The 15,077-nt window shown below is 35.4% G+C and overlaps 1 protein-coding gene across 3 annotated transcripts in view; it reads right to left on the bottom strand.

The window, feature by feature from the left end:
* Positions 1-719: 719 nt before the first annotated feature.
* Positions 720-15,077, bottom strand: part of LOC138943409 (puratrophin-1) — a 276,837-nt gene continuing 262,479 nt past the window's right edge. For all 3 annotated transcript variants that reach the window (XM_070314241.1, XM_070314239.1, XM_070314240.1), the window contains exons 13-22: positions 4,207-4,651; positions 3,887-4,139; positions 3,482-3,557; positions 3,208-3,381; positions 2,714-3,085; positions 2,403-2,546; positions 2,088-2,301; positions 1,878-1,994; positions 1,576-1,779; positions 720-1,490 (exon numbers count right to left, since the gene is read on the bottom strand). In XM_070314241.1, coding sequence (XP_070170342.1) covers positions 1,267-1,490; positions 1,576-1,779; positions 1,878-1,994; positions 2,088-2,301; positions 2,403-2,546; positions 2,714-3,085; positions 3,208-3,381; positions 3,482-3,557; positions 3,887-4,139; positions 4,207-4,651 — 2,223 coding nt within the window. In that variant the 3' untranslated portion in view covers positions 720-1,266. The remainder of the gene's footprint in view (positions 1,491-1,575; positions 1,780-1,877; positions 1,995-2,087; positions 2,302-2,402; positions 2,547-2,713; positions 3,086-3,207; positions 3,382-3,481; positions 3,558-3,886; positions 4,140-4,206; positions 4,652-15,077) is intronic.

Consider the following 15,077-nt stretch of genomic DNA (forward strand, 5'->3'; position numbering starts at 1 on the left):
GAGTGTGGATTGTCTTAAGGCAAGCTTACCATTTTAATTGATTCTAAGCTGTTCCAAAACATCCACACATATATATTAAAATAACTTTATTCTTTAAACATAATAGAAAGTATATACTCTCTAACAGAAATTTGGCTTTTGAGTACAGGCCAGAGTTAGATTTACATTTATGATGGATAATAGAAGATTTTACAAATGACTGACATAAAAAGAATATATAATATATATAATCTGCAAATAATATATAGAGACTATTGATTATATTATTTGTGGCTACGCATTGTATAAACCTTTGATATTACATTATATTACAAATTAGTATGTATATGTGCGCATTGATTTGACACACATTCCTGAACATATAATCCACGATCGAAACTTGTTACTTGTTCATCATTGAGATAGCATGATAATTAAGGAAAATATATACTTTCTCCAACTTCTATACTATACGATTCGCGCGTCACTAAGATTATATATTTTCCTTAATGCAGTAAGCGCGAACACAATGTGGAGTTAAAATATTATATTTATCGACTATAATATATATAAATAAAAGTGTATAAAATTGTCATAAGTTATCGGGGAAGATCCACAAAATTTTCCACCATTGTAATCAGGAATGCCAATGTAAATGAGAGTAGCGATCGATGCATATCATTTATGGTATACAGCATACCTCGATATAATCGTGCATTTGATACAACGTATCTATCTAGTCTTGAGCACGTTGATAAAATTAATGAGACGAAATAAGAAAATACATGTTGCTATTACTTCAGTAACCAGTTATCAGTGAATAGTCTTCGCAAGTAATAGCTCGATAGCTATATGATCGCAGACTTGTGAATTTCGAAGCGTATCGAAAGATAAATTTACAGAGACAGATTCACTTGAAAGTTAAATGTTAAAATTCGGTACCATTTCTGTAGCTATAGGACTATAGGGATAAGAGAATCAACATTTATATGTAATACGATTACAAGTTCCGTAGCTGGGCACACGTATTAAGCGTAATGCAGCGACTTATCAGATTGCATGCACGTTTATATCTTGCCCGTTACGTCGCATTAAACTACAAGTTGCTCGCAAGAATGCGATGGATGATTCGATAGAGCGTATGCGTGCGATGATATTACCTCATAGTACTTAATTAAATATATCGCGACGATGTCACATCTCTGTAATCGTAACACAAACTTGCAAGTGAATCAATTATAGATTCGCGTTTTTTTTCCGCGATATTCTCTGTGTAGTGAGAGAGGTTCATAGATTAATAGACATGTCTTGGTCATAAGATGTGAGATTCGTGTCTGTCGAAGATACGGGAGTAACCGTTGCCGTCGTTCCGCTAGTTGGCGATTGCAGAGGGGTCGAGGTCGTAGGTAAGGACGTAGTAGGACTCTCCAAGGTTGAATTCCAAGGACTTCTTTCGGTCCCATCACCCCCATCATCCGATACGATTGAGATATCAGCGATAATACCACTTTCTATAGGATGGATATTAGCATTATTAGGTCGATATCGATGTCAAATTTCCTTAAAAAATCACTGCGGTCAAAGCGTAATACTCACCAACGCTACACTGGCTGTTCAGTGTAGTGCTACGATGATGCGGTCGTGGACTCGTATCTAATCCAAGATTAAGCGTCGTAGGAGGTCCGCTACTTCCACCACTGCTCGAGGACGAACTAACAGAAATTACGCTATGTGGCCTTCTGCTGCAGCGACTGGAATCCTCCGCCATTGACACCGCTATAGAGTTTCTAAATCTGGGTGCTGTGCGAAAAAAATTCAAATTTTTGTCTCAATATTTGAGATCATCGACATAAATGAATATATTTTCGATAGCAATTTTGCAAATTTGCTATACTTACTCTTAGAGAGTTGAGCTACGCTAATAGAACGATCGTTAATCTGATCTGCGCTAGGCCTTATATCTAAACACGGCTTATTCCCAATACCCATGCTCGACATCTCTGCCAGGCGCACTTCTAAAAAGGTCAAACATCACATAATTGCAAATCACTGTCATAATTCTATTTTTTTCCTTTTTTAAGATCGACGAAGTAAAGATGGCACATTACCTCTGTTTCTAAGCGCCTGTTTCCACAAAAGGTTGCTAAGCTCCTCGGTCCAGGCTTTTTTAATGTCTTCACTTGCGCACTGCAACGTATACGTATCGCCTGGTTTTCTCTTGCGAAACCAAATCTCGAATTTTGTGGGCGAATCCGCGATAACGGCAGTCAAGCCAATGTCCGTCGTTTTAATGCTATGTTTATAGATATAAATATCAAGGTTCTGAAACAAATATATATATATATATAGTAACATGTAACAAAATAAGGAAGAAACAATGTGCATATACAATTAAATATGAAGCGGCATTCACAAAATATTACCTTTCTGTCAGGGAATCTTCTTGCTTTACTGAAAAGTATAAGATCTTCGAACAAAAAGACCTGTCGCAGACACTTCTTGCCTTTTCCTTGCCAGACTAAAAATTCGTTTTGTCGCAATAATCTTCCTTGTTCTTTTACGTTTACCTACGAAATAATGTTACAACTTATATATGCATGGATATTATAAATATTATAATATTTATAAAAAGATATCAAGATATATATGAGAGAGAGAGAGAGAGAGAGAGAGAGATTCAATTATTAAAACAGATTATTATTTATTTTCTTAATAATAAAAAAATGTAACGTACGTCGCAATCGCGAAGCGAGTCCATTGCCAAAAGATCGTTTCCATGTCGAAGTTGAAATCGAACCATTTGCTCGGCAGCCCTTAAATCCGCTTCACCTTCGACTATCGGCTTCATACTATCCTCCTTCTCCTCCTTTTCTTCTTTGCCAGACAATTGTTCCGATAGATCTGTGCCAGCTTTAACTAGCTGTTGAAGTAGCAAAGCATATTTTCCCATCCGTTGGACTGGTTTCAATAAATAGCTAGCCAAGTCCATTTTATCCCCCAACTCTAGTTGTTTCTGTTTGAAGAAGCTCGTGCCGTATTCCGCCATCAGTGAATCCGAATTTGGTTTATTTTTATTATACAAGGCATAAAGGTAAAACTTTTTCTCCTATATTAAAAGATATATTTATATATATTATAGTTAATATATTAAAATATTTATAAGATATTTTACGTATCTTTTTGATATCCTATTACAATTATCAAGAATTAATATATAATCATATTTACGTGTCTGAGAAAACATTGTCCCACAAGCATAGGCGATTGCTCGCATTGCTCCAGTTCGCGTAGAAAGTGTTGACTGTGAAATTCGTATATCTTCTCAACATTCCCGAAGATTACGTTTCTCTGTCCTCTAAGAGCCTGCGGGATGTCCTCTCGCACGAGTTCCGGGATATAGTTCTTCGTAAGAAAATTTAATCGTGTTATCCTCAGTATGCGCGATAATAAATAATAAAATTACGTTTGAATAAACTTTAATAACGTACACATGGCAAATTACCTCTATTATGTATTCGAGTGATTTCACGTAGTCTCGTTCAGTCTGTATCATCTCCCTCATTATGAGCAGTATTGTTCTGCAAGGTGAAATTCTTCATTAATGACATTGCGACCGTATAATAACAAGAACGATGATAAAGGAAATTATATGGAAGAACAATGGATCGTGCTACTTCAGTGATATAGCAGCGAAATGTCACGCGTAGAATATTACGTGCTTTAATTTTAATAATTCAATAATTTTATCATTCTATTTTACGATTAATATGTGAGATATTTTTATTATACTCTTAACTAGTTTTTTTATTAATATTAATTCTTTATGCGTGTGAGCAACAGAGATATAAATAAATATAAACAAAATTTTATTCTATTAAAAATGCATAACGATGCGTGAATATCATACTTTTTTGCCTTCATTCCTGGCGCGATGCTGGCTGATCTGTGAAGATGCGAATTCACCGGTGGCTTAACCAGCCTTCTCGGAGCTGGGCTTCGCGGAGGTGTTCGTGGTGGCGAGCAATCCAAAAGTTGCTCAGCACTCTCTCGAAGTTCAGCGATGTTGTCCAGGACCGGTCGACCACCGCTGCCGGCTGATCCGACGCTTTCCATCGGACAAGCGTAAGAAGCGCTGCTATCGCTATCATCCCAGGATGTCCCTGGAACATTCCAATTTATACATATATATATGTTTTTGCAACAATCGTAAGGAAGAAAGAATCTCACTTTTTGCTAAAGTATCATCCCAGGAGGTCGATTCAGAAGCAGCGAAGGATCTTCTTCTCGCGGGACTTCCCGGGGCAGACGTAGTCCTAGCGATCTCAAGGGCTTCCGCGCATTTATTTCGCGCAATACGACATTGCTCCAAAAGGATTTCGTTACCGAGCTTCTCTGCCAGAATCATCATCTCGGTGAAGTGTTCGGGTGGCAAAGGTGGCCTCGCCATCAAGAATTGTTGGGATCTCCTCTCGCTTGCTAGACGAGCTTCCTGCGCCCACTCGTAGGCGCGATCCTGAAGGAGACAGCATCTTGATGTGTCCTCCAAATACTCTCGTCTATCTTCCAAGCGAGAGCCGAATCCTCGTAAATGCTGCTTCAAGGATCTCGCGAGCTCGCGAAGTCCGCTCGCGCTCGCCGCCTCAGCAAGGTCGCTTCCTTTGTCCAGATGTCTCTGTAACATAAAGAAGAAAAAAGAAAATCAGTGATAAATAAGTATACTTGTAATTTCGAATGTAATCTGAGCACAAACATTAAATCCAGTAAGTTCGTGTTTTCTTGCGACGCTTATTTACTTTCAGAGCTCCGAATCTGCAGTTCTATCTAGAATTTCATTTAGAACTTTGCGAGGAATAGGATATAATAACGGAAGTCAGTCGAATATTTCATCCACCAACTCATAACGAAGGGCGCGATAAAGGACAAGGAGTCTCCCCATCTCCCGATGAGATGATATCTCGGTATCCCTCCTGTGGAACCACAGAACTGCAGAGCTCCCGCGGCGTCCAACAGACCCGTTTCTAATGGCTAGGGGCCATAAATCGACATATGGGGGTAAATAATGTCACGATAAGCCAGGGGAACCGTGCGGCTGTCACCATCCTGTAAAAGTCTACAACACGCTTGTAGGAGGGATGGATAACACGCGCATTTACACGGAAAACCCCGCGTGTACGCTCGGAATCGCATCCCTGACGCGATGATACACGTACTCTCGCATTCACGCGAGCGTGAAATCCATTTAGACACGGCTCGACTACATCCTGGAACACTGATTGCTCGATCGAGTACCCGTGACGAAAGACGTATCTCATCCCACGATCGCTCAAGATATAATGGCGTGATCGAAGAGACAGAGAGAGAGAATCGCCGTCGATAGGAAATTACGTCGATATCATACATAATATGACTGAAAAAGATTTCACCAGCTGGTTTATTTATTAGATATAAATAAGTGACGCATTAATATGCGAGAGAGGAAGCGCGAAATGAAATCGGATGGATGCTTAAGGAAAAGGCGCAAGAGACTTCTATACGAAGAAGAAAGTATTTCGCACGTAATCGTCGATCGATGCAAGATACACGTCATATTGTAACCCTTATAAAATATCACGCGCAGTGTCACCGCAGCGTTAAGACACTTTAATATCGTAAGTATTAGAAAGTATGTGGCACGTAATTGCTTTAGATATATAATACTGATGTGAATCAAAGGCAAGTACGTAGAATTCGAATATATAAATATAAATAATCCAGAGAAGAATGACGTAAACTATTAGAAATATTATTTCATTGCATTCTATGCGATGCGTCTAAGCTGTAATTTGTAAAAATTGCGATTTATAATATGTAAAAATGCGATTTAACAGTTTATCATATTTATATTTCAGTATTTTATTTAAAATTCATATTCAAATAATATACGGTGAAATTCGTACAGATAAGATAAGATAAAGACATTTCTTTTATTATTTTTCAAAACGTTGTTATACTTTTGACAATTGATCTATTAAGAATAAATTTATACAGCGACAAATGTATGTTAAAAAAAGTCTCTTTCTAAAAACACTATGTCCAATTGCATATTAATTTCTCAAGTGTGGCTAGATACACTTATTAATTTAGCGATAAATCGCGATATATATCTCATAAATATTTACAGTTAATCGAATTGCTTCCTTGAGAATATAATTACATGAAACGGCTGTGTCTGATATTTTACGACTTGTCCTATTGATCACTAATACAGTTCGGGGTACTCCTCATTCATCCCGATGGTATTCTTTCATTTACCCGCACGTGGCTGATCCCCCCCCAAGATTCTCGAATTATCGGAGGTACTTTTCTCTTGTTGAAGCATGACATTCGTGAGAAAATTTATAACACACGCGATATTATATTTTTTTCACGCTGGTGGCACCCTTAAGTATTGAATAGCGTGCCGACATTGCTCCTACATGCATTGATTCGTTTGATATAAAAAATATTCTCGAATTAATTTATCGTATTATTTTATAAATATGTAAAGAATACATTTTAATAATAAATTTATTAATAATAGCACGTTTAAGTAAGACACTTCTGTTTAATTTTTTACTGTAATTTAAATAATTTGATTCTTTTAATATTACTCGCATCATGTAATGATGAGATATTTTCAGGAAGAAAATTGTTATTTAAAAACAAAGTTTAAGATATAAATTTAATTCCATTGCAGCGATCATCGCAATGCAATATAATTACGGTTCCCTACAAATTGGATTCTGCAAAATGATAGTCGATTTAAGTTGTAAATCAACATTATTCGCATGTCGATCATCGACATTATTTTTCTTAATCTCCACGTGGGTCGTGTACTTTTCAATCAGGATATCGAATCTTTCTATCGAAACGGATCGATTTGCGGCTGATCCATTTTTCTGATTATAAGTTTGCACGTAAATTATTGCCTCGAGGGTCGTGAGATGCCAGATCTTTCTCTCTCTCTCTCTCTCTCTCCCTTTCCTCTTGAATCGTTTAATCAGAGCGACCGTTTCGACACAGGGTATAATCCTCTCCTCATAGGCGTGCGATTCTCTTACGCATCGTGGGTCCGCATGTATAGGGACGATTATTAAATTTCACATCATATCCAGCGATGATTATCTAGTAGTAGTAAAGTTCTTTAAAGATTCATGTAGTGTTGTAATGTACTACTACTACGACACTACTCTATTTCCGCTTCCCAGACAGTTCGCGCGTATCTCGTGGTCCTGTTAATTGTTTATCTACACGAGTGAAAACCAACCCGCATTATTATGAAAGTTTGCCGATGATTTGTTAATTTATTATCGCGCCCTCATTGTGACACGGATATCTAGACCGATGCAAATCCAAGATCATCGTGAAAGTATGCTGATTTTACTGTATTTACATCTTTAAAGGACCATTAAGAAAGATAAGACTATAAAATTTCAAAAGATTGACGTGATTGTTTAAATTATATAACAAACTTTTTCAAATAATTGTATATTTTTTAGATATAAATAAAAATTGCATGTGTAATTAAGTACGAAAGATTACGATAATTGGATTTAATGATAAATTGCTACGTTACTGCGTAAGAAAATGCAAATCGATGCAAAATATATCGATCATAAATGTTGAACTCGATGTATATCGAGATTATAGTTCATCCACAGTAAAAAATTTGTATTATATTGAAATTATTTTATACGGCAATTATATTGTCTAACGAAATTGAATACGAAAATTCTGTGGTACAGTATGCTTGTGGTTTGTTATTACGATGGAATGTGAAAAGGCGCCTCTCTCGGAGCATAATTGCTAGAGCGTGAAACCAGATTAGCTAAAACGTGACCAACCTCACCGATACGTAGATTGCCTGCGAACCGTAGTATAATATGTATATATGCGTATGATGTGTGTGCGCGCGCGCGTTTATTAATTGACATTATCGTTGATTACTATAATAAATTGTCAATTAATATAAGAAACTTCACGAGCGCAAAGACCTCTATAGCTCTACACCTCTAAACACACGGTGCCGATTATACTTTCTTATTAACGCGCGCGGAATATCGTCGTATCTACCCAAGGATGGAAAGTTTTATTATAAGCAAAGCTTATTCTCAGTATCGGAAAGAATATTCGACTGTGACATATCTTTTCGAATGCGAACATCATGAAAATACCTAATTAAAATACTCTTCGACCAGGATATGCGCGATCTTTCGTAAGCTTGGGCGCGCGTAACGATTCGCAATCGACATGAGTGACATATCGAGACAGCTGAAAATAATTACATCCAGTATACGTGATTTTTCAGTATATCCTTTGTGAATTTCATTATAACACGGACATAAGCAAACGCGCAGATTTGCGAAAGACGAGCTGGAAAAAAACTGAGATAACGGAGGTAAAAATCTAAGTGTTATGAGATATTATACTTACAACATTCTGCGGTATAATTAATTATGAATGAGCTCTATGAACACGGTAGAGCTCGATTCTAATACAATGATTCACACGTTGTTTGATCACGGTGGTCTTATAAAATTTGATATAATCGGCCACATGTATCACACTTTATGCAGCGATGGTATGCTAACAAATTGAATTCCATTTTATGATTCAAGCGCATCACGAGTTATTTGTTTCTATTGCAAATTGCTCGTTTGTAAGCAGTGTTACAAGCAATTGATTAACGGTATGATCATTTATATATACATGTATAAGATCACAAAAGATTATAATATAATTCCAAATATATTTAAGTAAATTTTAAATTACTTATTATTAAATTATTTATTCGACATAAAATTTGCACAATTTTTCAAATGCTTGCAAACATTTGGTTGAATATATTGAACTGAAGTGTAATATAAATTACAAAATATGTTACTGCACGAGTTATATAAAGCAATTTTTTTCGATAGCGTCATGCGATGCCTTATCTGCGATGCTAATCGCGAGTGAATTACAATAGCTGCGTCGATTTAAATTGGCTTATCCTTTCCTGGTCTTATTCGATGTTATAATTCCTAATAATCTTGTGCAGTAAGAAATAAAAATGACGTAAGACATGAATGCAATATTGTCCGATTGTTGTTGTCGTACGATCAAGCTTCAAAGCGATTCTCAATCTTCCTCTCTATCCTTACGTGCTCCATTAAGCAACGTTAATTAACCGTTAAAGTAATCAATCATTCACTGTTGCTAGTCATGGGCTAGCTCTTACGTCAAGCATACTTTTTAGTCGCGACTTATACTGGGGTTCTTTCAACCGGTATTTGCAATATATTTCTAACTGTTTAACGAATGATAAGATGACACCATTCGAAGACATGGATGTGACGAGTAGTTGACTATCCTGTTGATATGGCTAAACCGTACATCGGTTTCTCATCAGCAACAGGTTGTCGACCAATGTGGAATGGTCATGTAAAAAAGTTACAGCAAGATGCGGACAAATCGGATATGTTTAATAAAATGCAAGATATTGTAGTAAGCATTATCAACAATGACTTTCTTTGCGCGTTCGCAAGATACAAATGTATAAAACGTTATAAAAATAGATTGATCAATATATCCTGCTGTGCCAGTTGTAGCCAAACGTTCAACAAGCAGTTTTTATAACCATAATCGAGAAAAAAGATGAAAATAGTTCAGTAGTAAAATAGAAAACAGGATTTATATTATAAAAAAGTGATAATTTCGTAAAAATGCCATGCTATAACATGCGCTGCAAATACAATGATAGTCAAATCATCATTATTGAAAAATCACTTTCCCGTAAATGTGCTGGAAGGCGCAGCTTAAACAGTAATTTAAAGCTTATTTGGTCGAACAAAAACAAAAATTCTTAAAGTATACAATTGTAATTTTATAAATTGCAGGTTTAATATATTTACGCGCTTGCGGCATTAACTATTTATGGCTGGAATTTTCATTGCGATAAATCACGCGAGGATCTTGTCGTACGCTTAGAACTCGAATAGCAAACGCTATTCGAGTCTCGAAAGTTATGTTAATGCGACTTCTCTTCCCGTGTAACTCAATTCCGGATACAAATTTCCGATGCAACTTGTCGTTTCCGACACAGATAATCGGGAAGATTCCGTTCTTTGTATTCAAGGCGACGAGAATCCAACGCCAGTTTCAACGGCAACAAATTACCTGTCACGATACTTTCTCCTACTGCAATCCTATTTTATACTATAGAAAAGATACGAGTTACGCGGGACATTGCGGCGCAAATGCATGTCAGAAATACATCATCTTATTCCCGAGTCCACGAACGCTTCGCTTTGTCCCATTTGATTCGATTTATGATCGGGGTAGATAAGTTAGATAAACAAGTATCAAGAGGAGATGAAGTCAAAAGATTATTGAATATTCATGAAATTACAAGCAGACATAGCGATGCTCAGCATAAAAGATTTGATTACATCTACACAATATGTTAATAATGTTAATTTCTTAATGTAATTATTTCCACAATTTTTTACATTACCTAACTAAAAGAATACATGAAATTTTATTATTTAATGAATTGTAACGAAACTTTCCTTATAAAAATAGCAAAATTTGCATTGTAAATAAAATAATCACATATACATACATACATACATAACACACATAGGTATTATGTGTTTGTAGACTTAGAGAGATATTAAATTTCTCTTTCTTCCATCATGTTACGATCAATGAATGAGACGACGTTAAAAATTTTTTTTGCTGCATGAGAAAATTGTTACAGGAAATATAACGCAACTAATGCAAATACAAACGTCCAGACATTTTTCCATTAATGAAAAACAGGCTAACTAGACTCTAACATAAATGAGTATACGCGATGCATTAATTTGCATAATTTGAGAAGAAAGGCAGAAAGCATCGAGGTTAATAAGGCATTATTTTAAAAAGTAAATTAAAAACGCGCAACCGGGATGTATAAAGCATGTTTCATACAAAACTGTAAACTATCACTTCACTTACGATCGTATAATTTATTAAGTAATAAAATATGGCACAACGTACGTACCTAGTCTGACACTTAAAGACAGAGAAAATACAATACATTATTGCATACGGTCACATAATTTTATAATAGTTTATATATTAGCGTCTATGTATAAATCTTCTTTTTAAATACGTATTATATGCAGCATGTAACATATAAAATATTCCTTACTATTTCTTTATCTACATACTATATTTTTTTACTTACTTTCTTTACCTCTGTTGATATTTATCATTCTATTTTAATTAATAAATAAAAATGATTTTTATAAAAAATGTTGGTTACCAATATTATTTGGGTATATATGTGTGATGTAATTATGTATCTTATATTATCGTTATATTATCGCAATATATGATGCAATCCGTTGAATGCATCCTCTACTTAAATCATTCTAAAGAAAACAAAAAAAAAAAAAAAAAAAAAAAAAAACATGCATATCAATATTTCATCGTAAATACGCAGCAACGCATATAAGACATCGGTCCGATCGTTTCGACACCAACCGTGTTATTGCAAAGTTCAAGAGTACTTTTATTACTTTCCCTCCTGCCCTTCCCGCACCATCGACCACTTTCACTTCTTCTCTTCCTGCCTTTTTGAGCGCGCGATTAGCTGCAGAAATGCAGGTATTCGCGATGAAAACTGGTACCGGTCGCACGTGAAATCGATAATCGCCACGAATAGTCCAAGTATCTTGAGATATCGCATTCCACAGCGGCATAGGTCGTATCTCTCGACTATTCGTCTGCGTTCGTCGCCACGTGAACTCTCTCCCTATGTAGGCCCGTCTCTCAACGTAGAACGCTTGCCTTAATCGTCGCGAGACTTTATTTTCTGTACCCGACAGATCTTTTACGATCAAAACAAGCTATAAGACTTTGATCAAGTTGTAATTTCATTACGGAAAATATGGCGTGTTCGAGAAGTTACGTGATCTTTTCCAGCTTTGGTAGGAAACTCGGCACATGCGTCATATGATGCAATCGTTAGGCTAAGTGATCATGTAAATAAGCTCTCATGTTTTATTCGTGGCCTCTCAACAGAATTACTGGAGGCCGTTAAGTTGTAATTTTAGCCGCGAGGTTGATTTCCTACGTTTTCGCAAAATGATTCGCTGTAAAATTACTGTAATACTCGTAGTTAAAATAAAACATCGTTTAGTGATTGAGAACTTGCCTATGGAAAAGCTTTTTAAAAAACTTTTAAAAGAATCTAATGCAGAAAACGATTTACATTCATAATTATTTTAATCTTATACAAATTAATTTATGTACCTGATATAAATTTGTATTCATTTCGCTTCATCGATATAAAGATGCAATCAATTCGTGATTATTCCTGAACGTGTTTTACAGCATCATATTCCATTCTCAGAAATCATTATTTCAATAGGATAGAAATTCCTAAAGGTCATTTTCATCGGCAGGAAGACACGCGAGAATTATATAGTGTGAGAAGAAATCGATCCGAATCGAATCGAATTGAGGTCGGTGGGCTAGAAGCATGATCGATCAATTCGATTTATACTTCACTTTATGCGCTTTGCGATTTCCATCCGTGATTTTTATTGTTCACTTTATTAATTGGCCATGATCCTTATTGCCGATATAGATGCAAATAGGAACTATGCATATAAATCGTTCGCGAGAAATCCGAGATCCAGTGCCTTTGCTACAATCAAAATGATCTTGTTACCGATATATTCTAGACATTCCGCGCGTAACCGAGTAACGCGATCTGGAAAATAAATTTCGTGAAACATAATTGCGCTGAATCCTGTTATATATTCATATAAATCATGACAAACAATCCGATACTATATATTAAGATAATGATAAGAAAATCTTTTGAAAATAAAACTTAATAAAAATTAAATATTTTATTCATATTACGCAAAAAAATATATATATATTTATATATAAAGAGAGAGAGAGAGAGAGAGAGAGAGAGAGAGAGAGAGAGGGGGAGAGAGAGAGTGTGAGTGAGTGAGAAATTAATGGCAGAAAAAAAATTTTAAATATGCTAGAATTATAATAATTTTACGTATAATAATATAAATACATAAGTCTAATTTTATATACCGCGTGTTTAGTATTTACACACAGTTATCTTTTATAAAATTCTACTATACGAACTGAGAGTTGAAGGTACCAACGAGAATCGTGAGAAGTCTAGGCGCTGCAACCGCACTCGTGGTCACATTTTTTTGTCGAAGATAACCACGTAAAGGAAAGAATGATTTTACGAGAGCACGATCTCGCGCTGAAACGCGTGTATATAAAGAGTGATTTATGACCGGACGGGACACACGGGAAGAAGATGAGGAGGACGCACCCTCAGTGGTTACACACTCGATTCTCGACCTGTGAGCCACGACGTACATTATTTATGCGCAATACACACGGGGTGTCGTTTTTCAGTCGTGCACCTTTACGAGCTTCTTACGTGCACTTTGGACCGGAGGAACCGCAAGACTGCATTCGAATGTTTGACTTTCGTGGTTGATTTGCGTGTCATCGCACTATGAAAAGTACCATCAAAACGACAGGACAAACAAAGTGACAAACAAAGATGTATTACAAGTATCAAGTAAATATATTGAACCCGCCTTTTATATCAGGTTCTTGTTTACAATATATTGAAAAGAAGATAAAAATATAAAAGAAATCGGAAATGGAAGAGAAATTTTGAATATCGAGATTTCATCTTTCGATTTGCCTACAAGAGAATTTTTAATGTGTTAAAATCTATGTAAAACTTGTATTTATATTATGAGAGAAATGCAGGTCAAATTAAAAAAATGAAAACAAATATACATAATGTACATAGAATTCATAAATATTTAATTTTATGGATTCAAAAAACGTAATGAATATCTCATATTCGCATTTTTTTCATTTATATTAGATAATATAATTCTCTCTATTTGTGATAATTAAATATACATATATTTCAATACCCTTTTAAAATAAAATTCATACGTTTTTTTTTTCGACGCCTAAAGTATATGTTTCAGTTTGCTTCACTTGAACCGAATCTTATAACAAAGTGCTTTGTACATTCGAAACCCTACATTCCACGACAGAATAAACGCTATTTTAACGGTCCGGGGAAAATGTTTGGCATTCATAACAAAACAAACACATTAACACAATGCTGCATTGACACAATGAGGCATAAAAGACTCTCGCATCTGTCATTCTCATTGCTTGGGGTAGTACTGGCCTATCAAAAACCTTGTCGGCGCGTTTCGTGTTTATTGCGAAAGTTTACAGCTGCCAGATGATCCTCGCGCGGAATGAAAAGCGAGAACTGCTGCAGCAATCGATAGATCATACACATAACAGCGTTAAGAGGCGATCAGAATAAATGGCCCGTAAATAGTTTTCGTATAAACCACCTCTTAGATTATTACAGCCGTAAATCTTACATAATGTGCTTATAGGCGTACCTCTTATAGAGTTAACTTTATATTATAATGAAGTTCTTTGAAATATTTTCTTCTTTGTATCATATCAATATAGTTCTATCGTGATAAAAATTAGTTATGTTACATTATATTATTCATTTTATGTTCTAAAGATTTTATTTTATTTTTAATTATTTTATATTACCACATGATGATTAATTACGTTTGATGAAAATGTAATATCCTAAATTTTAATTCATAAAAGTTTGTAATACTTTATAGAGAAATCATCGAATTCCAATGCATTACGAGAGAAAGTAGTCGAAAATAACTATTCAATCAAATATAATATGAGTAATTATTATATAAGAGAGTGGTATATGTATGAGAATGAAGTATACAATTATCGCTTTGTAGTTTGCTCTACAAGCACCCTCTCCCTTTCCATTTTTAATTCAATGTTGGCCACAGTAGTTAAAGAGTAAAAGCATGAAACATATGTCGTTATAGGGACCGCTGCATTGATGGCAAAATATAATACGGAAATCGCTCTCTGGTATGCTCGAGTTTCATCATGTATGACCATTAATCGTGACCACACCTGGCAACGATTCAAAATCATTATTCAATGGAAAATAAGTAGTCTGAATGTGGCTACATAAT

This window comes from Polyergus mexicanus, unplaced genomic scaffold (genome assembly GCF_030449975.1).
Source record: "Polyergus mexicanus isolate NDT 795.1 unplaced genomic scaffold, iyPolMexi1.0 SCAF_26, whole genome shotgun sequence".
Taxonomy (NCBI): domain Eukaryota; kingdom Metazoa; phylum Arthropoda; class Insecta; order Hymenoptera; family Formicidae; genus Polyergus; species Polyergus mexicanus.